Source organism: Opisthocomus hoazin, chromosome 2 (assembly GCF_030867145.1).
Source record: "Opisthocomus hoazin isolate bOpiHoa1 chromosome 2, bOpiHoa1.hap1, whole genome shotgun sequence".
NCBI classification, from domain to species: Eukaryota; Metazoa; Chordata; class Aves; order Opisthocomiformes; family Opisthocomidae; genus Opisthocomus; species Opisthocomus hoazin.
The window spans coordinates 130,843,924-130,865,767 of NC_134415.1; the positions used below are offsets into that span (position 1 = coordinate 130,843,924).

The 21,844-nt window shown below is 58.4% G+C and overlaps 1 protein-coding gene across 6 annotated transcripts; it reads right to left on the bottom strand.

Moving 5' to 3' along the window:
* Positions 1 to 3,216: 3,216 nt before the first annotated feature.
* ZNF395 (zinc finger protein 395) lies at positions 3,217 to 16,645 on the bottom strand. 6 transcript variants are annotated; one of them, XM_075415074.1, is made up of 10 exons: positions 16,612 to 16,645; positions 11,093 to 11,351; positions 8,864 to 9,093; positions 8,368 to 8,480; positions 7,413 to 7,648; positions 7,191 to 7,291; positions 5,858 to 6,122; positions 4,054 to 4,146; positions 3,740 to 3,843; positions 3,217 to 3,554 (listed from the first exon to the last, which is right to left on the bottom strand). In XM_075415074.1, exons 2-10 carry the CDS (start codon positions 11,339 to 11,341, stop codon positions 3,443 to 3,445), a joined length of 1,503 nt encoding a protein of 500 aa, XP_075271189.1. In that variant the 5' UTR covers positions 11,342 to 11,351; positions 16,612 to 16,645; the 3' UTR covers positions 3,217 to 3,442. The 6 variants fall into 6 exon arrangements, with proteins under 6 accessions (XP_075271189.1, XP_075271186.1, XP_075271188.1 ...); XM_075415071.1 differs by lacking the exon at positions 16,612 to 16,645 and adding an exon at positions 16,033 to 16,271; XM_075415073.1 differs by lacking the exon at positions 16,612 to 16,645 and adding an exon at positions 15,957 to 16,036.
* Between the last annotated feature and the right edge of the window lie 5,199 nt (positions 16,646 to 21,844).

A 21,844-nucleotide genomic window follows, 5' to 3' on the forward strand; every position in this document is an offset into this window, starting at 1 on the left:
TCTTTTTGTTATTTTGTTTTGTTTTTCTTTAACAATAAAAATAATACTTGGAAGACAGCTGAGAAAAGCTCCAACAAGACAAAAAATTCACTTGGCACGGCTGGGCACTGGTGGCCCCGCGGTGCCCAGTGTCCCCAACCCTTCCCCCCTGACACCCCTGCGGGGTCACCCTGTGCCCAACCGACTTCGCTCTGCCTCTCGGGGTGCCACCACCCCAGCCAGCAGCGGGGCGGGCAGCGTCCCGGCCGGAGAGGGGGGAGCAGCCCCTATTAATTAGTGCCCAATTAAAAGGTTCCTATATACATACATACACGCGCTCCGGGAGACAGCCAGGTGCATAAGGGGAAACTCTCCAGGCAGGATTGGTGCGTCGGGGGCCAGAATTTGAGACTAGCGAGACTCAAGCGCCGGGAGGAAAAGTCCAACGGTTGGGAGGTGGCTGCAAGCAGGTTAAAAAACAACAGGAAAGGGAAATAATACGGGGAAAAAAAAAATATACATATATCCAGCGCCAGCCAACCCGATGGACAAGGTGGAAGCCTGCTGTCCTTTCTGCAAAAACACGAGAAGGTTTTTCTGTTTTGAAGTGTTAAATTTCCAAAATGCTCCCAAACCAAAAGGGAAAAAAAAACCCAATGCACCCTGCACCAGTTTCTCCATTAAAAATAAAAAAAAAACAGCAGAAAAGAGCCATGAGCAGGACAGTTCTGTCCGGTCAAGTCCGTACCGCAGAAGCCCTCGGAAGCGCAGCCGTGCGCCCCCGTAAAACACCACAAAGCACGACGCAATCCCCGCCAGCTGCCGGGCGGGAGCGGCGGTGGGGCTGGGGGGCAGCGTCCCCCGAATCTGCTGCGGGGGTCCCGCCAGCCCCCTCGTCTCATCTGAGGACGCTGCACGTCGCACGCGCCTGCTTGTTCCGGAGCCACTGACACCACCTTCCTTTTTATATATATAATTTTTTAAAAAACCTCATCTTTAACAGAAAAGCAGAAACATAATTTTCGTTTTATTTTCTGGACACCTGAGCTCCCGCCAGTGAAAAACCCGATCTCTGCGGCAGAGCTGTGCCAGGAAGGGCCGGGGCCTCCGACGCCGCACCCCGGTGCCGACCCCACATGACTTGGTCTGACATTTCCTGAGTGATTTTACCGGGAGCCGAGTCGCGTCTGGCCAGTGCCGGTGAGGATCCGGCTCTGCCCAACACCATTTGGGGCAGAAAGGGCATAAAAAGCAAGAATTATTATCTCCGTCCCTGCCTGGGTCTCTCCGAGTCGAGGGCGCAAAGGCACAAGGTCTGAGGAAAGCACAAATTCACCCCTTTTCTTTCTTTCTTCCTCCCATGCTCTCACCACCGCTTCGAGCCCCATTTTTAAAAAATTAGTTGGAAAAGGAGAGTGGCAGCGAGGTGCTGTGTGGGACTTCCCAAAGCGCCACCAGCGTCTCCGGCATCGCCGACAACCTGCCCGCACCCCGACATCGCAGGGCCCTTCCCCGGAAGGACAAAGATGGGGAGATCTGTGAGGCGACGCAGGACAGGCAACGCCATTCAAACGCTGGGGGTCAGACAGTGGCAAAGGCGTGGGGGCCTTTTTTTTATAAAAAAAAATGACCTATTTTGGAGCAGTGCAACAACCCCACCACGCAACAAACTGTCACCAGAGCAGCAACCTGCAACGCACTTCGGAAAAGTCACTCTTGCCATCAACCGCTCCGCCCGGGAACGTGCGAAGCATCCCCGACGCCAGCGGGATTGGGAAAGGCTTTTCCCGATGTTTCGCTCCCAGCACCACGCTCCAGCAGCGCTGGGAGCCCGAGCGAGCGGCTCCTGAGGAGCAAAACCTCTGCTTTTCCCGGGATCTGTAACCCCACAGGGTCGCGCCCTGCCTGGGGAGTTTTGCTCCTGCTTTCCAGTGATTAAATTTTGCACCCACCAGTTGGGAGACTGGAGAGAAGATCAGGCTGCGGGATGATATACTGTTTATACGTACAAAATTACAAACGACAACAAAAAAAAAATACCCAAACACGTCGACGAGCACCAGTAACACGTATCTACGTATCCCAACACTTCGCCTGCCCTTCGCCTTCAACAACGGGGCTCACGGCCACCCGGGAGCAAGCAGTATCCGACTCTCCCAGTCACTTGATTCGCTTTTATAAATGAAGCCGAGTCTGAGCGCAGAGTCCTCAAAACCACCCTGTGCTTAACACGCAGGGATTGCTCTCGCCTCGACCGCTGCAGGTTAGGGCCTATGATTATCAAAAATACAGCAAAAAAAATACTACAAACCCAAATGGCTGCCCGCCCCAGCGAGGGGAGAAAGCTGACCGGGCAATGCAGCTCGCCGGGCACACACAGCCCGGCCTGACGCTGAGCGCGACGCTCTGCCAGCGATGCTGGGGTGAGGTGCGAGAGCCGCGGCAGTGCCAGGAAACCAGCGGAAATTTGGGTTGGGTGAATCTGTATTTTAAGGGATGGAAGTCAGAAAACTGACTCCCACCAGGCTCAGTGGGACGCAAAAGCAAATATCAAAGTGTTTTGCTGAACTGAGGCCATACAGTGATGCTGAGGGAAAGCCCTTCCCAGTGCTCCCAGCTGCCTTTACTGGTGGAATCATTAAATAAAAAAATTAAGTTGCTCAGCCTAGTTTTGAAAGACAGGGCAAGGGCCACAACATAGGTTTTCACGGACCTAAGCAGACTTACAAAGCCTAAAACAAGAAGGAACACCAGGTTTTGCCTTAAAAATTCTCACTTTTCCTGATTAAAACATTTTGGGTGTTTGCTTTCCCCCCCAAATGCCTCCAAAAACGACGCTCTGGAACCGACTGGAGCCACACACAGGCTCCAGCTACCGGTGTGACGTGACACGAGCGAAAACCACATCCAGGCTGGGAGAGAACCCTCCAACTCCTGCCCCGAGAACTGCTCCTGCCTTGCTTGCAGCAGCCCGACAGCGTTTCTTTTTTAAAGCTATAGTTGTACCGATCCCCTCCCTTAAAGGATACAAGGGATTTGCACTTTCTAGGTAGTCAAAAGACACGGGAAGCTGCCTCAGTGCCTCACCCCAGCCATGCTGCGAGAGTTTGGGAGATTTTAGGGCTGATCTGGGGAATGCGGGAAGCTCTTTGGTCCCCAGATCGCCTACAGTCTCCCCCGAACCCCAAGGAACCAGCTTCCTTCCCTCCCAGTCCCAGCTTTTACCGTACAAAGGGAGATAATTCTTCAGGTTTTTTTAAAAAAAAAAAAAGTTGGAAAAAGGTTTTTTTAAAAAAGAGCAAACCCAGCAGATGTACAATATACAGGAGGAATTTACACGCAGCTCTGGAGGTGTCTTCTGGGGTGACAGGAGCTACCTCCAAGGTCCCTGGTTGCAGCAGTGAGGGACTCCGGTGCTCCGCGGGCAGGAGCAGGGGAGGGACGCGGCACCGCGGTGCTGCGCTCAGTCCAGGAAGCGCTGGCAGGCTTTTTTCCACCGGCAGGCCGTGCACCACTGGTCCCGGTGCTCGATGCCGTACACCTTACGGCACTTCTTGGCTTCACCGCGGACTTTCCTGCAAAAGGGAGAAAAGAACAAATATTTATCCGCTCGTCGCAGAACTTCGGTCACGTACCTAAGGGAAAGGCTCCGTAACCACGGCTGAGCAGCGCCATGCTGCGTCTCTGCGGAGATGCAGGAGGGCACGCTGTTTGCCGACAGGCTCCTGCTCTGCTCCCCCGTGGCCGGTGGGACCCTCACCTGGTGCCGATGGACACCCTGGGCGGCGAGGCGACGATCAGGTGGGACTTGAGCATTGGTGTCGGTGGCTGGGGTTCGCTGAAGCTGAGCGACCGGCTCCTCACCTGCGGGGAATCGGGTGTCAAAGGGGATGGGGGACGGCACGGTGTCCCCACCCCGAGCACTGCGATGGGGCAGGGGGAGACACGGCTGCCCCCAGCCCACAAACTCAGATGTTTAAATTGGGGAGTGAGCAAGCGGAGACAAAGTCCCCTCAGCTCCCAGCCCAACCCCACACCCCAAAAGGATGAAGGGGAAACGCATGCTGGACTCACCGGTGACAGGGATGGGAGAGTCGAGGTGGCAGTGGCCCAGCTGATGCTGGTGAAGATGTGGGGGGACACTGGAATTTGGATCGAGGGCAATGCCTGTGGCAGAAAAGAGGGGTCAGCATTAGCCCCGGGGTCCCCCTGTTTCCACGTGCCGCCCCACAAGCATTCACCCCCCTACAAAGACCAGCCTGGAGTACCCACAAACTGGTAGCACTGGGGGGGGGAACCCCCGCGCAACCCCGCCTCCAGCATCGGATCCTGCTAACGCAGGGCATGGCACACGCGCCGTGTCACCCTACAGCCGGGGCACAGCAGCTTCTTCACTCCCGCAACTGCTTTTGGACGCAACACCAGACCACGTGCACCATCCTGGTTCATACGTTCGTATTTTGCACGTATTTACACAGGCTCTCTGCTTTTAGATGATGTTGTGTCCGTTCCCTGAGGTTGGAATGGATACACAACGCAGCTTATGGATCTATACACCCTGCCCCTGCACTAGCTTGCAGCTCCAGAGCAGCGCTCGGCTCTCAGGCAGCCCCTGGGACAAGGGCCACTGGCCCAGGGTGCCACCCGGGGCCACCGCTCCAAGTCCCCAGGTTTGACCTGGACAGGTTTAACCAGGTTTGACCTGGACAGGCTGGAAAGTTGGGCAGAGAGGAACCTGATGAGGTTCAACAACGGGAAGTGGAGGGTCCTGCACCTGGGGAGGAACAACCCCAGGCATCAGTACAGGCTTGGGGCTGACCTGCTGGAGAGCAGCTCTGCGGAGAGGGACCTGGGTGTCCTGGTGGATGACAAGGTGACCATGAGCCAGCAGTGTGCCCTGCGTGCCAAGAAGGCCAATGGGATCCTGGGGTGCATTAGGAGGAGTGTGGCCAGCAGGTCGAGGGAGGTTCTCCTTCCCCTCTACACTGCCCTGGGGAGGCCCCATCTGCAGTACTGTGTCCAGTGCTGGGCTCCCCAGTTCAAGAAAGATGAGGAGCTACTGGAGAGAGTCCAGCGCAGGGCTACGAGGATGAGGAGGGGACTGGAGCATCTCTCCTGCGAGGAGAGGCTGAGGGAGCTGAGCTTGTTCAGCCTGGAGAAGAGAAGGCTGAGAGGGGACCTTAGAAATGCCTCTAAATATCTGCAGGGTGGGGGTCAGGAGGACGGGGCCAGACTCTTTCCAGTGGTGCCCAGCAACAGGACAAGGGGCAACGGGCACAAACTGAAGCCTGGCAAGTTCCAGCTGAACCCGAGGAAGAACTTCTTCCCTCTGAGGGTGACGGAGCCCTGGCCCAGGCTGCCTAGGGAGGTTGTGGAGTCTCCTTCTCTGGAGATATTCAAGACCCGCCTGGACAAGGTCCTGTGCCCCCTGCTCTGGGTGACCCTGCTACGGCAGGGGGTTGGACTGGATGACCCACAGAGGTCCCTTCCAACCCCTACCATTCTGTGATTCTGTTTCCCGCGCCCCAGCACACGTGCAGCGGAGACACGCAGGATCCGGCGCGGCTGCATTCCAGAAGGGCGTGTTGCATACCAGTACGGGGTAATTGCAGGGTAGCAGAGGCCGGCAGCTCCACGCCAGCCTGTGAACGGCCACAGCAGAAGCACACGAGCCCCTCAGCCAGGCATTAACGAAGCCGGTTGCTCAGGGGCTGAAGGGCAGCCAGGGAGGGGACGTTGCCCCACCGGCACCAAAGCCTCTCCGTGCTGTGAGGGTGGCAATGAAACGTCCTTGCCGCAGCGGGACCTTGCGGAGCAAAGCAGACCACAACCTGCCCTTCGGGAGGCGACTCAGCCCCGGGAGGTGCCACCAGCTCACCTGGTAGGCATGATCAGCCTGGATGTGCCAGAAGGAGCTGGGGGCAGACTGGCTCAGGGCACTGCTAGCCAGGGCGGGCTCCAGCACCGGCTGCTCCACCAGCAGCGCCTCCGGCTTTGCCAGGGCTTGCTGGATGATGATGGGGGCGGACACGGACGTGGGGCTGGTGGCGGCAGCTGCCTCCGGCACCGGCTCTTCCTTCACCTGCACTTCGGTGTAGTAGAAATCCTCCTCCCGCTTCCGCTGGTCAGAGTCTGTACCGTCCCTGCCGGGGAGGAAAGGGTGACCACAGTGAAAGGCGGTCCTGTTTCCATCAAGGTCAGCAGCCCCCCGACTTCCTCGGGGAAAAGTGATCTCGCCCTCCGGGGCAGAGCAGCTCTGCTCCCAGGCTCCAAAGCATCACATTAGCTGTGATCAGCAACAGCCACTGCCTCCGCACCAGCACTTTGCGCTTCCAGAGAAGATCGATACCTCTTCCAGATCCTTTAAAAACGCCGGCACATTGACCAGGCACCACTGAAAATCCTCTGCTCATGTCTAATCAAGTTCATTCAGCACAGCTGCAACTGAAGCCCTGCGGTTCACCCAGCAGGAAACAGCCTCTGAAGTCTTTTTTATTATTTTCCCAGTGCTTTTATCCAGCACTGGATGGCAGTCCAGCGCTGCCCACGGCATCACGGCCCTTTCTGTCCTCGCCTTTCCCAGAGCATTCGCTTTTGCAAGGGAAGAGGAGAAAAACACACACCAGAAAACATGGACAAAAGCACGAGAAAACTGAGGGTGGGTGAGAAGTGCAATGGGGCCACAGGAGGAGAGGGCAGCAAAGCTGACCCCCCCCAACCTCACCACTTTGTATTTTCGGGGGAATTCCCAGGAGATCAGAACACCAAAGCAAAGCAAACTGCCAAAGGGGTGGTTGCCGCTGGGACGGCAGGCGCGTGCCCGTGCCAGACCCCACGGCCAAGCTGGAGCTGGCTGCCACCGCAGCAGGCGCTGCTTTCAGGCTGCCAGCCCTTGCGAAACCCAGCTGGGCTGGTGCTTTTCTGCCCCTGCCCAGGGGCCCAGGGCTCGCGTGCAAACTGAACTCCCCCCACTGCAAAATGCACGCCCGAGCTGGGCCGCCCCGAAGCCCAAATGGGGCTCCCGTGACTCCCTGAAAGCTCCCTGGAGGTGGGGACGCACAAAACAGTGGCTTCGGTGACACAGACTGCTGGCTGAGAACTGCCAAGCTCAGTGCTCACAGGCCAGTAGCTCTGATATTGGGGCTACGCAGCAGCACGGCGCTCAGCTTTGGCGTCAGGCAGGGGCTGAGGAGGTGAAACCTTCGCCTTACCCGAGGTGCTGGGTCTTGACGTGTCGCTTGATGCCGACGATGGAACGCAGGACCTTGCCGCAGCTCGGCCACAGGCACTTGTACATCACCTTCACCGAGTTCTGGTGGAGAGATGGCCCGTGTCACCCCTGTCCGCTGGCAGCGTCCCCTCCACAGGACACCAGCTCAGCTCCAGCCACCCCGCCAGTGCCGGGAACACCCCCTACGCCACGGCAGTGGTACCTTTCTCTTGCGTGGAGCCGGTTCGTCAAGGAGAAAGGGGTCAGAGTCGGTCTCGAAGCCGTCGTCCACCTGGAGGGAGCTCAGGGCCTCGCTGGAGTACTTGGGGCTGCCCGCGGGGTGGGGGGGCGAAGGGGTGGAGATGTCACTGCCCCCGCTCCAGTGCCCACTGGTGGTGCTGCTGCCGCTGTCCGAGACGTCACCGCTCTCCTTCCAGGGATCGCACGCCGCTCGCGAGGCTGCGGGGAGGGGACATGCGCTGCCACCGTCAGTGTGGGGCCAACCGAACCCCTCCGGGCAGAGACCAGCCCTGAGGCTGGACAACCCGCAACAGCCTCTATTTATTTATTTATTTCTCTTAAAACTTGGCAAGGTGAAGCCTCTCCACCTTTGCTCAGTGCCAGCTCCCAATTATCGGTCATTTTTCCCTCTTTCCCCCTCCCCATCTTCCTTGGCACAAGTGCAATCCCGTGGGCACAGCCGGCACACGGCGAGCAGCCAGCACCGACCAGGGCACGCACATTTCCCACGGCTCCAGGCTGCTATTTTTATCCCTCCGGCTGCATTTGACTCCTCGGGAATGAAACTGCCTCTAAAAAAAGAGAAGCGACCAGGCGGTGCTCCCCATCCCGGGACTCCTGTGCGGGGCTCCCCGGCCCCCCGGGACTGCTACGGAGAGCAGGGTTACCCCCACGGTGCTGCCAGGGGCGTCCCGGCCTTCTCGGCCCCAGTCAGTGCCAGCACCCACGGGCTCCACCACGACCCTGGTGCTGCTGCCCGGCCACCTCCAGCCCAGCACGGTCCCTGTTCAGCACCCAGCAAAGCACCTCTGCAGCGAGCGAGAGCCCTGGCACCGAGATCCAAACGGCACAGCACATTTCTCCACATCTCCTTTTGTTTCAGATTTTGGGTTTTTTTTTTTAACAAATCTATATGAATACTTCAAATGTTCACTCACGGGGGATGCTGCTCTCGCCAGCAGGAGGGCTCTGCACCACGGGGCTGCAGGAGAGGCTCGTCAACACCATGGCTGCCACCATCTCATCCATCTCCACAGCGGCATCGGCTTTCCTGCAGCGCGAGGGGAGAGATGTGAAACTTGCGTGGAAAGAAAGCAGAGAAAGAGCCCGGGTATGAGCTGGGGAGTCACCAGGCATCCAAAGGGCAGCACAACCTGCAGCAGCAGCACAGGTTTCCCCCCCCCACCTTCCTCCATAAACTCTTGAGTCATTCTTAAGCCACTGGATGTTTTCTCCCCATTTACAGGAAAAAAAATTAGAAATCCCCTTAATCCTAAATCAAACCACCCTCTGCATAATCCCACGCTGGGAGGGCAGACACATCTCCAGCATCACCGCTCTCTCTGTTGGTGTAAAACCAAGCGCGAGTGTTGCCAGAGCCGCCAAGAGCCCCTCTCCCGCCCGAGCGAGACACCACCACCCAAAGGCACACACCTCTTGGGTACATCGATATTGCTGGACACGGATCTCTGCAGCGCCTCAGCAGGGCCAGGACCACCAGCTGCGGGTAGGGCGGGGGGCTGGAGCGTGGCCGGCTGCACATCCTGCACCCTCCAGCAGGCCTGAAAGCCCTGCTCTGGCAGCAGCACCTTCGCCTTGTCACTCAGCAGGTTGTGCTGCTCCACAAGGCTGGCGTGCTCCTGCCCGCTGTAGGTGACGAGGACCTGGAAACGGCACAAGGGGCGGTTTGTCAGTGCCACCCGCCGCTCCCGGGGATGTCCTGCTGCAGCACACACAAGCCTTTGCTTGCCGCAGGATCCCCTCTCCTCCTCCCGCAGCGGAGGGGGGCACAGAAGGGCTTGAGGACAAAGGCAGAGCCTGTCCTGAAGGGCTTGGACTTCAAACTGCTGTCACAGCAAACTCAAGGGGTGGCCAGGGTTCATCCCACCCCACCACCAAGGGACGTGCTCTTCCCAGGCACAAGCTTGACTCTGGCAATCCCAAATTGAGGGACTTCCTCAGCCGGTATCGGCCACCTCCCTGAGTGTCATGACTTTGGGCGGACTTTTCTCCAACGAATTTGTCTGTTTTGGCTTTGTTCTCACGCCACCCTGCTGCAAGGACTGCCATAATTATTACACACCCTGGCAAAATACATAGATAAAAAGATTAAAATCCGGAGGGGGCCAGGGGAACAGATGTTTCCTGGCCGAAGTGATCCTGAGCTCGCACCTTGGCTCCTGCAGTCCCAGCTCCTTCAGACAGGGGAAGGAGATGTGCAGACCTCACCTCCTCCTTCACTGCGTCCCAACTCCTTCTGATGGGCAGCTTTCCACCACTACCACCATGAGCCTATTTCTGTTAATGGAAATGTATCTGTGTCAAAAGACTCTACGTGTGTCTCTGGCTATTTATAGGAACAGGAACATCTCTTTATGGAAGGGCCACGGGTGTCATACCAAGAAGCCGATATGGGATGGGCACGTGCACCCACACCCTGACCGGGGAGGAACCTGCGAGACCCTCTCAGGTGGGACCTTGGGCAGAAACACCGCAGTGAAAAAAGCCACCCACGGGAATACCAGGGTTAATGGGATCTGCGCAAGGATCAGGACACAGGAGACCCTGACCCTGCTCTCTGAAAACACGGAGCAAGGCCTCTCCATCAAACACACCGGCCGTCCCCTGAACCGCGCATGGCACAAGGAGCTGACATCTCCTTCAGCTTTGCACAGCCGCCGGCACAGGTCCCAGCAGTCGCTATTGTTATGCTGTTCCCAGCAGCAAAGCAAGCAAAATCCTCCACAGCAGAGCATGTAGGAGAAAACAACTCTCGCTGTCCTGTGGTTAACAAACATGGGGCAGGAGGAGCCAGAAAACTGAACAGGGGCCTTATTTACACTCCATTTCACAAGCTCTGCCCAGAAAAGGGTTTACAGTTCTGCAGGTAGCAGCCAAGAAACGGGCTCTACGTCAGCAGCTCACGGCTCCCCTCGGACAGTGTTCCTTGGCCAGGCATTAACAGGAACCATTTCGCAGGGACTGAGAACGAGCGCTGTGCCCTGCCCCAGGCAGCATCCCAGCCAAGGCACGGCCCTCCTAAGCATCAGGAGCCCGGGGCACAAGAAACAGCAGGGTCCGGCAGGTCTAGATGTCCTTTCTGGATGAACCATCGCACCTCATTTTTCCCTAAGAGATTCTTCACCACCTATGTCCACACCACCAACCCTCAACCCCGCAGCAAAAAGCTGCTGCAGGCTGAGCTCTGAAGCCTGAGCCACGAGGCTCACGGCCACCGTGACTAGGCTGCGGGGCTCCTTGCCACTTGCCTTCAGATGTTAACGTGGGTTATGCGGAGACAGGACAAGTTCATGGAAGACAAGTCCACCAGGAGTCACTACATGTACAGAAACCATCTCCCTTAGCCTCAAACCATTGGAGAACACTGGAGGGAAGCGTCAGGTCTTCTTACCCTCTTCTCTGGAGACTCGCTTTTGGCTAGGACCAGAGACGTCTCCGGGAGGAGGTGGATCTCTGCTTGAGCTGCTGTGGTCCAAATCCATCAGGCACGGCCAGGGCCAAGTGCACTAATGCCAACACCCATCAGTGACCCTCGGTAATTACAGCTCCCCACTGCACCTTACATTAGGAGAGCCCCAAGAGTTCTGTCCCCCACCAGAGCGCATCCCACCAGCTAAGGACACCAAGAGCCTCCTTACGTACTTGCTGCCCGGCACAGAGCTGCTGGCAGCCGGGGCTGGGGAATCTGAGTGCCTGGCTGCTCTCCTCCACCGATGGTGCGCAGGATCCGTCCTCTTGCGGTGCCGCGTGGGTGGACGCCCGGCTGAGGTCGGTCTGCAAGCTGGGGATCTGGGTGGCCACCAGCATCCCGTCGGCCAAGGCGCCAGGGGCAGAGACGCGGGTGCCTAGCAGGGAGCGCTTCCCCAGGCGCCTCGACAGCACGCTCGCCATCTCGGACACGCTGCGGAAGAGAAAGACAGGGGGACGTTACCTTCGGTGCAGGACAGCAACGTTCAACTGGTGTCTTCCCCCAGCTGCCACCCTGGGAGCTGAGAAAGCAGCTCTCTGCTGCTCCAGCTCCCCCATATGCCAAGACCCCTTGGGGATGTAGCGACAGAGGTGTGCCTGCGCTCCCCCCACCCTGCAGCTCTTGTCTTCATGGTCATTTCTAAATCTCTCTGGAAAAAGAAGGGATGAGCCAACCCAAAGGAAACCCCGTGGACGCAGTCGGGACAGCCTTTGGAGCCCACGTGCCCCTCTCGAGCTGCCACTGGCGCGCAATCCTGAGGCCACCGCGGCTATTCCTGCCTGACATGCTGAAACCCGCCATCTGCGCGCCTCAACCTTGACCTCTAGACTTGGGCCCCATGCCCAGCACAGTCCTGCAGCTCCCCTGCCCGCGCCCCGGCAGGGGAGGAAAGCTCTCCAGCAGCAAAAGCCAGCACCCCTTCTCAGCCTGCACCCCATTGCTCCCCTTTTCAGGAGCTATTCTGGTTTTGGGACGAGGTTTCTCCAACCTTGCAGCTCATGCCCAGCACTCGCAGGGTTGGTCTGGCAACAAAACAGGAGCATCCTCCTGCCCTGCTTTATTAGAAAATGAGGAATTTGAAGCATTTTTGTCCTAAACTGTTTATCTGTAACTATCTTTAACGTATTTTTGCCCCCAAAATTGCTTCTTTTTCTTCTGACATAGGTTTTCCTCATGTTGGTGTGGCTCTGCTAGCAAGTCTATCCCAAAGGCAGCCTCGCCTGGCTCATATGTTTGTGTTTGTAGATTTTACTGCTGTTTTAAAAGAAAAAAGTGTTTACTTAAAAGCAAGGGACATACTTCAAAGCAAGGGACACCCAGGCATGGGGACAGACAACGCACCCAGCCCTGATAAATCCGACAGCTCCAGCAACACTCGCCGTCCTCCTCCCAAAGTCTCCTCTGCTGCAGCACCCCCTCCGAGGAGCGTGGGAAGTGAGGGTGCAAACTGCGGCAAGGCCGAAGGGTGACGGTGCCCGGGGTTCAGGAGGAGGGAGAGGAGGCAAGAGGCTTGGTGCAGCCCCGTGTCTCAGGGTACACCGAAAAAGCCACGTGCTTTCACACTGCCAACAAAGCTGTCACCTTTGCCACCCTGCCTGGGCTTGCCAGCGAGTGTCACCCGGCCGGCCAGGGGCTGCGGGTGTTTGTCGGGTGTCTGGGTTGGAGCACAACCTGGGCCACTGAGAGTCCAAGCCTGAGGAGCTGACACTTACGCAAGAGGGAGGATTAACCCTGAGCCGGCGGGCGCTTGTGCCCAGACCCTGCCCTCCTCATACAGGGTCGCTGCAAGAGATGCTCGGTTCCCTGTCATGAAGCGGTGGCATTTTAATGGCAAATCAAATATACTTTTTTCTGACATCTGATTTACACAACGCTGTCTAGCACGTTATCCCAAATGAGAAAAACTTTCCCAAGGAACGTAACGGGAGCTCGCCGATCCTCTCGACCTCTGACCGTCCCGGGAAGGGTTACTCCAAACCATGTCCCGTTTCAAAGGACGTCCAAGATTTACAAGCGGTTTTATGAATAACCGTATGCACTCAGCTCGCTTCTTCCCCCCCTGAAATCGCGCCATCCCCAAGTAGAAAATTAACAGCTATTTGGAGCCATAAAGAATAGAGCAGGAAAAGCAGGACAGGGTGCGAAACGGATAGAGGTGTGCCAGGGAGAGCACCTCGTGCCAATGCTGCCTGTCCCGCAGCGCACGGGGACTTCGCCACTGTCGCCACCTTCCCTCCGGAGCAGGATCAAAGAGGCCGCGGCGGCTGGCTGAGCAGAGCCGCTCCCCCGGCTTCCCTCTCATCTAGCCCTGCCCGAGGAATACGCCAGATTTTGCAGCGTATGGGCATCACTGGGGGATGCTCCGGAGCCCGCTCTGTCATGTCTTTTTCCCACAGTGCAACATGTTTTCTGCTGAACACAAGTGACCTGGCCAAGCGGCTCTGCTCCCAGATCTCCCATACGCAACTTCCCCATCCAAAAGGAGACCGAAAGGGCTGAGGGGGGATGACACAGCGGTTTGCCTCCAACCCCACAGCGAAGCTGTCACAAAGTCCCTCCACAGGCATTAACCACCAAACCGCGTTTCCTCCTGCTGCACCCTAAAACCTCGCTCTCGGATATCCCGGGCGCCGGGGTTTGGGAACTGCTCCTCCGAGGGCTCAGGGAGCCGATGCGGCAACGTTGGTGCCACCACCCCGCAGAAAACGATGCCGAATCTCCGTCGACTCCTCGACAGTCGGCACACACCAGTTTTAAGGCAGTGCTTGGCCGGTGGCCAGGTGCGGGGAGGGCAGCACCAAAGGTGGGAGGCTGCTTCTCATTTCCTTCGGGGTTTCGTTTCGCCTTCCCTTTCCTTCCCCCTCCGATCCGGGCAGGGGGAGAAGGAAGGAGGAGAAAGGCCCGCTTGCAACAGGGGGTGGAAGGAAAACCCTCCCGAAAAGCCAGCGTTCAGAGCCACATCTGCTTCCAGTGGATCTCTGAACACCAGATCCCATTTCAGCACTCAGCCCATAGCCGAGGGTGACACGCCAACGCCAAAAAATCCTTCCTTCCCCCATGCCCCAAAACACAAAGCAAGAAGAGCGAGAGAGCTGGGAGGGCGTCAGCGGTGCAGGCGGAGCCGGGAGGCCACGCTACCGCTGCGAGCCCTCCCAGCTGTTAGCAATCACGCGCCGCAGGGGTCAGAGCCGGCACAGATCCCAAATTATTTCTTGCTTCAATGCCGGGTGTGTATTTTTGACGGCGTTTTTCCAGCTCTCGCCGGGGAAAAACGTCAGCCCTTGTGCCTACCGGCGTTGTCGCTGCTGTCAGCGGAGCGAAGCCCGGGTGGAGGTTTGGGAAAGCAGGCGCCTCGGCTGGCAAGCGGGGAAGGTTGGGGGGCCGTGGCAAAGGGGAGGGGGTGCCCCGGTGCTCACCCCGGCTGCTGTTTGTCCAGGGTTTGCCGGGAGGGCAGCTCCTGTGCCCACGGTGCTGTGCAAGCCAGAACCACTGACACTAATTCCCTCCCCAGAGAATGTGCCATTACAGACACCCCGTTTTTTCAGGAATAAATGCTGGCTGGTTCCCTCAAATCCAGCCTAACCACAGCCACAGACCACCACGCCACAATCAGCAATCCGGACCACAAAGTCTACCCTACAAGAGACCTTAAACACTGCAATAACTGATAATCAACCCCAGTTTTTCACCTTTTGTCCCAGGCTGTGGTTTCCAAAAAGCCCCTTCTCATCGCAAAACGTCCCGAAGCCCTTAACAAACCGCACTCCAGCCCCGCGCCTGCCGGCACACGTGACCGGGAAACAAGCTATCCGCACAGAGCGGTTTGCAAAGTTTGGGCCTTTATTAAAAAAAAAAGAAAGAAAAAAAAAAGCAGCATCGACAAGGACCTATCCACCCCGAGTTGGGACCAAACCCACCCACAACCTAACCCCCACAGGTTAACCCTCATAGGCGCTTTATCGAAAAGTTTCAACCTCATCCCGCCTCGGCGCTTGCCGCTCGGGTGTTATGGCAGGACTGCACCGGCTCCCCGACCCTCACCCACCGCCAGCGCTCGCCGCTGCCCGGTGATCCCGGAGGAAAACGCCTTCGGCGGAGGCCCGCCTGCCTACAGACGCGTTTTCCGGTGCGGGCAGGAATGCCGGCGCAGGCAGCGCGACTTCCCCAGGCACCGGCGGGCCGGCGGCGAGGGCAGCCAGGAAGGAAAGGGCGGGAGTTTGCCGCTCGCCGGGAGCGGTGCCGGTGGAGCGGGACTCGAAGCCATCGGGCGGGCACCGGGACGAGCGTGCGGCAAGAGACGGGGCACGCACGGCACGCATGTGTGCACGGACATGCGTGTGTGTGTGTGTGCGGGGCCCGCGGCCGTGCGGGCGGGCAAGGCACGTGGGGAAGATGGCAAGGCCGGAGGCACGGGAGGAGGAGGAGGCGGCGGCGGCGTGTGCCCGGGCCTGCCGCGGAGGGCGGGGGACACGCACGGGGAAGGCGCGGAGGGGACACACACGCACCAGGCACAGGCCCCGGTTGGGCGGGACACGGACGGCAAGGAGGGGGGGGGGGGGGAGACTTGCAACGGCGGGGGGGTGTGCATGCAGCGGGCAGGCCGGGGGCGTGGCACGCAGCGGGGGAGGGGGGGGCTGTGCATACACCGGGCGGGGGCATAGACACCGGGCAGGGGGTGCAGGCCCCGGGGGGGTGGGCAGCGACCCGAGGAGGGGGGGAAGGGGCAGAGGCGGCTGTCCCCCCGGAGCGGGGCAGGGGGAGCGGGCCCGGCGCGGCTCGGCGCTTACCTCCGGCGCGGCTCCCGCCCTCCTCCCCCGCCGCAGCTTGTTTTGAAATCCCCGTCCCCGCCGCGGCCGGCTCACACGTACACGGCGGCCCCGGGCTGGAGCCCCGCCGGGAGGGGCGGGGAGGAGCCGGGGCCCGGGGAGGCGCGGCCCGGCCCGGCCGGGCGGGAACCACCGCTCCCGCGCGCGCTTTTTTTTTTTATTATTATTATCAATAATATTTTTTGGCTTCCCCCCCCCCCCCCAGCGATACCGGGCGGGGAGGGAAGGAGCCAGGCCAGGCGTGGGGTGTCGGGGGGGGCAATGCCCTCCGCCGCTCCGCTACTCACAGCGTCCGGGGAACCCTGCTCCGCGCCTCGCCGCCGGCCGGGTTAAAGCTCCCGGGGCCGGGCTGGTGTAAACAACCTCCCCACATGCTCGGCCCCTTCCTGCGCATTGGTTCCGCGGCTCCCTTTAAATGCACGCCCCCGCCGCCCGGCCCCGGGCCCGCCGCTCCCGCCGGGCTGAGGCTGCCCGGCCCCGGGGATGCCGGCCGGGGGAAGGGGAAGGAGGGGTGGGCGCATCGCTGCCGGCTCCCCGCTCCGAGCGGGCCGGCTCCCCGCTCCGAGCGGGCCGGCTCCCGGTGGGGAGGGGGAAGGAGGCCCCGTGTCCCCCCCCCCGCCGCGCTCCAGCCTTTACCCGGTGGGGGGGACACACGCCAGGCGTGGCAGCTGGCAGCGCTCATGCGATTTCTTGTTGCTTACTAAGCTGTATTGGCTTTTTTTTTTTTTTTTTTTTAATATTCTGAAGTTTTGTCCATCGGGGCTTTTTGCCTCTGCAGGGCCAGGGGTCCCCCCGCACCCCCTGCCCTGGGGACATCGCGCTGAACCTGGTCCCCCCGCAGCCCCCTGGCCCGGCCGGACACAAACCTTCTGGTTCTTCATCTGCCGGAGCAGCTTCGCTACTCTCACCCAGTCTGTGCAGCAATAAGGGAGACTTAAATTAATGCCAGCGTAGAGCCTTTCGGGGTTTGTTTCCATTTTGGGCACTGAATTCCCCCCCCCCTCAAGCCTCAGCTTCTGGGTTCCCAGTGACAAAAACGCCCACTTTTGCCACTTGTCCCTTCACAGCGCCGTATGGCAAAGCAGATGTGCCAACGCAACGCCGTCGGGCTTTGCTCGGGGTCCCCCCCCAGTACCGATTCATACCCCCCAGGATAAAAACCACAATATCCCTCCCCTCTGCCCAAAGGGCCGCTCGCCTCGCAGACCTCAGTACGGGCACGGTGATTTGTTTTAATGTGTGTCAGCTAGCAGTGACTTGCCAGCTTAAAAAAATTTGTGTATTTTTACCACCAATACACAGAACGCAGCTGGGTTTTTGTGACGGTTGTCCAAATTGTTGGGAAAGGAAGGGGTTATCCACTTGTCGTATAAAAAATGAAGCTTGCCTTGTCTGTCTGTATGAGGGCTCTAGTGTTCCTCAACAACATATATAAGTGTATTTTTTGGTCCAGTAAAAATAAGGTACCTTCTCCAAAGCACCCAAACGGGAGCCAAAATCTTCTACTTCCAGCAATGCTCCATAATCTCCTCCCAAGCCTCTCAGACTTGGATTTCTAAGTCACCTCAATACCTGTCAAAACGAAAAGTGAGTTATTACACATGCAGACGAGGGCAGGTGCCTACGAAATCCCTCACCCCGCGACCTCACACACGTCAGGAGGTGGCTCGCCCCGCAGAGACGTGCTGCTGCAACACGCGAGCGCAGGCTTCTCAAAGCAGCCGGGAGGGCACCGCACACCCCACCGGCGCTGGCCTCCCTGGGGCTATTGGTCAGGCCAGTGATGCTCAGCCCCACTCCGAGACCTTGGCGATGCCACGGCCTGGGGGTCAGGAGGTGGCGGCCGGGGGGGAGAGGAATGGGGCTGGCGACAGGCAGGACCCCCACGGTCCTGGGGAAGGAGATGGTGGGTGGTGGTGGGGACACCTCAGCCCTGTTCTTCAGAGGGAAGCGATGCCGGTCACGTTTCCCTGGCCTCGCAAGCAGCCATGGCTGCCCCTCAGTCTCCCCATGGCCACGGTGGCCCTTCACGCTGCATGGCTGCCACCCCTCATCTCCCACCATGGTGGCCCCTTGCACCCCATGGCCATCGCGCCTCACCCCTCACGGCACCCCCTCATCTCCTGCGTTGGCCTCATACTCCCTGGCCACCCTCAGGGCCACCCTGATGTCCATACCCCTCATGATCTCCATTCATGGCCACCCCTCACTTTGCCTGAAAACAGCCCCCCAATCGCACCTCACCCCTCATGGCCACCCTTCATCTCCCCCGGTAGCAGCCCCTTGCACCCCGTGGCCATCGCACCTCACCCCTCATGGCTGCTCTTCATGTCCCCGTGGCCAAGGCTCATGATCTCCCCTCACGACCTCGCCTCTCACCCTGTGACCACCCCTCATCTCCCCTCACGACCTCCCTTCTCACCCCATGGCTGCTCCTCATCCCCTCACAATCCCCCCTCAGGGCTGCCCCTCATCTCCCCTCATGACCTCTCCTCACACCCCATGGCTGGCCCTCATCTCCTCTTTTGGCCACCCCTCATTTCCCCTCACACCCCATGGCTGCCTCTAATCACCTCACAATCCCCCCTAAGGGCTGCCCCTCATCTCCCCTCATAACTTACCCTCTCACCCCACGGCTGCCCCTCATCTCCCCTCACGATCTCCCCTCACACGCCACGGCTGCCCCTCATCCCCTTTTATGGCCACCACTCATCATCTCCCCTCACACCCATGGCTGCCCCTTATCCCCTCACAATCCCCCCTCAGGGCCGCCCCTCATGATCTCCCCTCACACCCCATGGCTGTCCCTCATCTTCTCTTATGGCCGCTCCTCATCTCCCCTCACGATCTCCCCTCATACCCATGGCCGCCCCTCATCCCCTCACGACCCTCTCCCCCGCGGCCTCCCGCCCCACGCCCGCCCTGACGCGTCTCCCGCCCCTCGGCGCTGCCGGGAACGGCGCGTGCCCTCCCCGCCCTGGCTACGTGCAGTTCCCCACGTGGCAGCCGCGCGCGCCCCCCAGCCAGGGAACAGCCCGCCCGGCACGTTCGCGCCCCCGTCCGCGAGCCGGGGGAAGGCGGCGGAGGAGGGGAGGGAGGGGGAGGTGCCGGCGGGAGCGCTGCCAATCGGCGGGCGGCAGGCGAGCCGGAAGGATCCAATGATGGGAGGCGGCGCCCGAGCGGCGGCCAATAGCGGCCGGGCCGCGGGGGAGGTCTCGCGCCTAGCGGCGCTGCGGCCTAGCGCGGCGCCAGCGGGGAGCGGCTGAGGCGGGCGGGCAGCGCCTCACGGCTTCCGGGGCCGGCGGCTGCGGGGGCCGCGCTCCCGCCTTCCCCTCGCCCTCGGAGGCGTGCGAGCTCCCTCGGAGGGAGGGAGCGGGGAGCTCTGCCCTCAGCCCCGGCCTTGCCTCAGCCCAGTCGGCGCGCGAGCTGCCCCTCAGAGGGGCAAAGCCCGGGAAAAGGGGGAGCGAAGGCGGCGGCTCCACCTGGGGTCGGCGTGAGGGGACCGCAGTTGGCTTGGTTTAATTGAAAAGAGGGGAAAGTTCGGTTGAAGTTTAGGGAAGATGATCGTGTGTTTCTACTTTGTTCTTTCCAGCGCGAGGAGCAGCGAGGCGGTGAGCGGCGGGCGCTCCTCTGCGTCACGAGTGAGTCCGGTCCTGCCTAGGCTGGACACCCGGCCCAGGCACATGGTGTGGCCATGGCCTCCTGCTTCCAGAGGCTGTTTCTTCACCCCTTTGCATTCAAAAAAGTCGCTTACAACCCCTTAAGAAAAATGTCATAAATGCACGAGAGTGAATAAAAAATTGCACCATTCAGCCATCCTAAATCCTGCAAAATTATTCCACGACTGGAAAACTCTCACCTTAAGACAACATTCGACCTCTCTCCTTCCCAGCTGTACTGATTCTCGTTGCGTTAATTCTACCTTTATCATCAGAGTTTGGGGTTGATGTCAGATGAAATCTTAGCTGGAAGTAAGATAAAGTGGGCTAAATCTGGAGGAGAATAATCACAGCACGGTAGGGGTTGGAAAGGACCTCTGTGGGTCACCCAGTCCAACCCCCTGCCCAAGCAGGGTCACCCAGAGCAGGGGGCACAGCACCGCGGCCAGGCGGGGCTGGAATATCTCCAGAGAAGGAGACTCCACAGCCCCTCTGGGCAGCCTGGGCCAGGGCTCCGTCACCCTCAGAGGGAAGAAGTTCTTCCTCGGGTTCAGCTGGAACTTCCCAGGCTTCAGTTTGTGCCCGTTGCCCCTTGTCCTGTCGCTGGGCACCACTGGAAAGAGTCTGGCCCCGTCCTCCTGACCCCCACCCTGCAGATATTTAGAGGCATTTCAAAGGTCCCCTCTCAGCCTTCTCTTCTCCAGGCTGAACAAGCCCAGCTCCCTCAGCCTCTCCTTGTAGGAGAGATGCTCCAGTCCCCTCCTCATCCTCGTAGCCCTCCACTGGACTCTCTCCAGTAGCTCCTCATCTTTCTTGAACTGGGGAATAAGTACTAAGTGCCCAAGTATAGTCCAGATTTAGAGACTGGGTATAGGTGTGGCATTACATAGAGTGTTCAGCAATCTGGTGAAAGCAGTACGTGTGCACGATCCACTGCTTAAATATCCCAGTTGCTTACCCAGTCCTGGGCAGCTAATTCCTCTGTGTACCCACGCAATGTAACGTGATGGATGCTGGTGCATAAAGCTCGTCGGGAGGCTGGTGCACCTGACCCCCAAACGAGCAGGTCCCTGGCTGGATTTGGACTTCACGCCCTGCGGCATCTCCGCTAAGGCTGTGAGCAAGGTGGTGGCACTGATGATGAGTGCGTGTGTCGCGGGAGCGGCCTTTGAAACCCGGCGTTGAGATCATTTCACATAGGGTAGAAAGCTTTTCTGTGGTTAATAGTCCACTTTTAATCTGGAGAGCATCCGCCTGTCGTGTTTAATAGCACTAATGCACCGCTAATCCATTAATTTCTTTAGTCCCTTTTTGAGCCCTTTTAATTCGCTTGGTCTCTGCCACATCCTGCCCCCGTGGCTTCACCAGGGGCCCGTGTGTCACGAGAAAAACCTGCTTGCTGTTGTTTGCCTGGGAATTTCTTCAGTGTCCCCAGCTTTTGTCTTAGGGATTTACTGCCTAATTATTCCTTCCCCGTCCCTGCAGTATTTGTGACTCAGGAGCTCTATCACGTTCTCCCTCCCTGCCCCACCAGTCACGTCCTTCACAGACTTTTGGTCTTCCCTTATGCAGAAGCTGACTTCTCCCTCTGATTAACCATGATAACCCTTCTCTGTAACCTTAGTGGTTTTACATACGCCTTCGGAGATGGGGTGGCCAGATGGGCATCAGTCATCAAAATTTGGCATTTTATATGCCAGCACAATGATGTTTACTATTTTGGTTTCTATTTCTTTCCTAACAGCTGCCCACGTTTGATTTGACTGCTGCTGAACATTAAGCTGATTTTCTCGAACAACTATCAACAATCACCCTCAAATTCCTTCCTTCCTGAGAGGTAATAGCTGATTTAGAGCCTGTGACTGTATACATATGATTAGCATAATTTTTCCAAGATGTGTTTCTTATTGAGGTGAAGTCACGTCTGCAGTTTTATCTCCTCATTGCACTGTGCTGGGAGATCTTTCCCTGGTTTCAGGCATGGCTGTTTGGGTTGGTTTTGCCTGTAAACATTGTCACCTCAGTGCTCACTCCCTGGTCAAATTTTGTGGTGACACGCTGAACAACAGATCGCCTGGTCCAGATCCGTGAGGGATCCCATCTGTTGTCCTCTTGCCTTGGGAAATGGACGTGAAACTGTTTATTCCTGCCCTTGGTTTTTCAATGTTTTTTTTTAACCGGTTATCTACAAGAGAGGTTTCTTTCCCCATCCCACCAAAAGTTGGTCTCAAAAGTTGTATGCAATGTGAGCAACACACACAATTTTTTAATTAATTGTGCAATGTTTTAAAATGGGGGGGAAAAACACAATGGAAAGAAAAATGCCGTACATATAAACCCCATGTCCACAAGATGACCGTTACTCACAGCTTTAATTTCAGTTGTTAGTAAAGTTTGAGCCCAGCAACGCTGAGCAGCTGAAGAAGTTTGGCTTGGTTTT

Coding starts and splice junctions, on each gene's coding strand:
- ZNF395 (XM_075415071.1), bottom strand. CDS start 16,139: ATGCGCAGGAAGGGGCCGAGCATGTGGGGAGGTTGTTTACACCAGCCC. Junction 11,352..16,032: donor AGCAGGGTTCCCCGGACGCT/GTGAGTAGCGGA, acceptor TCTCTTCCGCAG/CGTGTCCGAGATGGCGAGCG. Junction 7,649..8,367: donor TGGCGAGAGCAGCATCCCCC/GTGAGTGAACAT, acceptor CCCTCCCCGCAG/CCTCGCGAGCGGCGTGCGAT.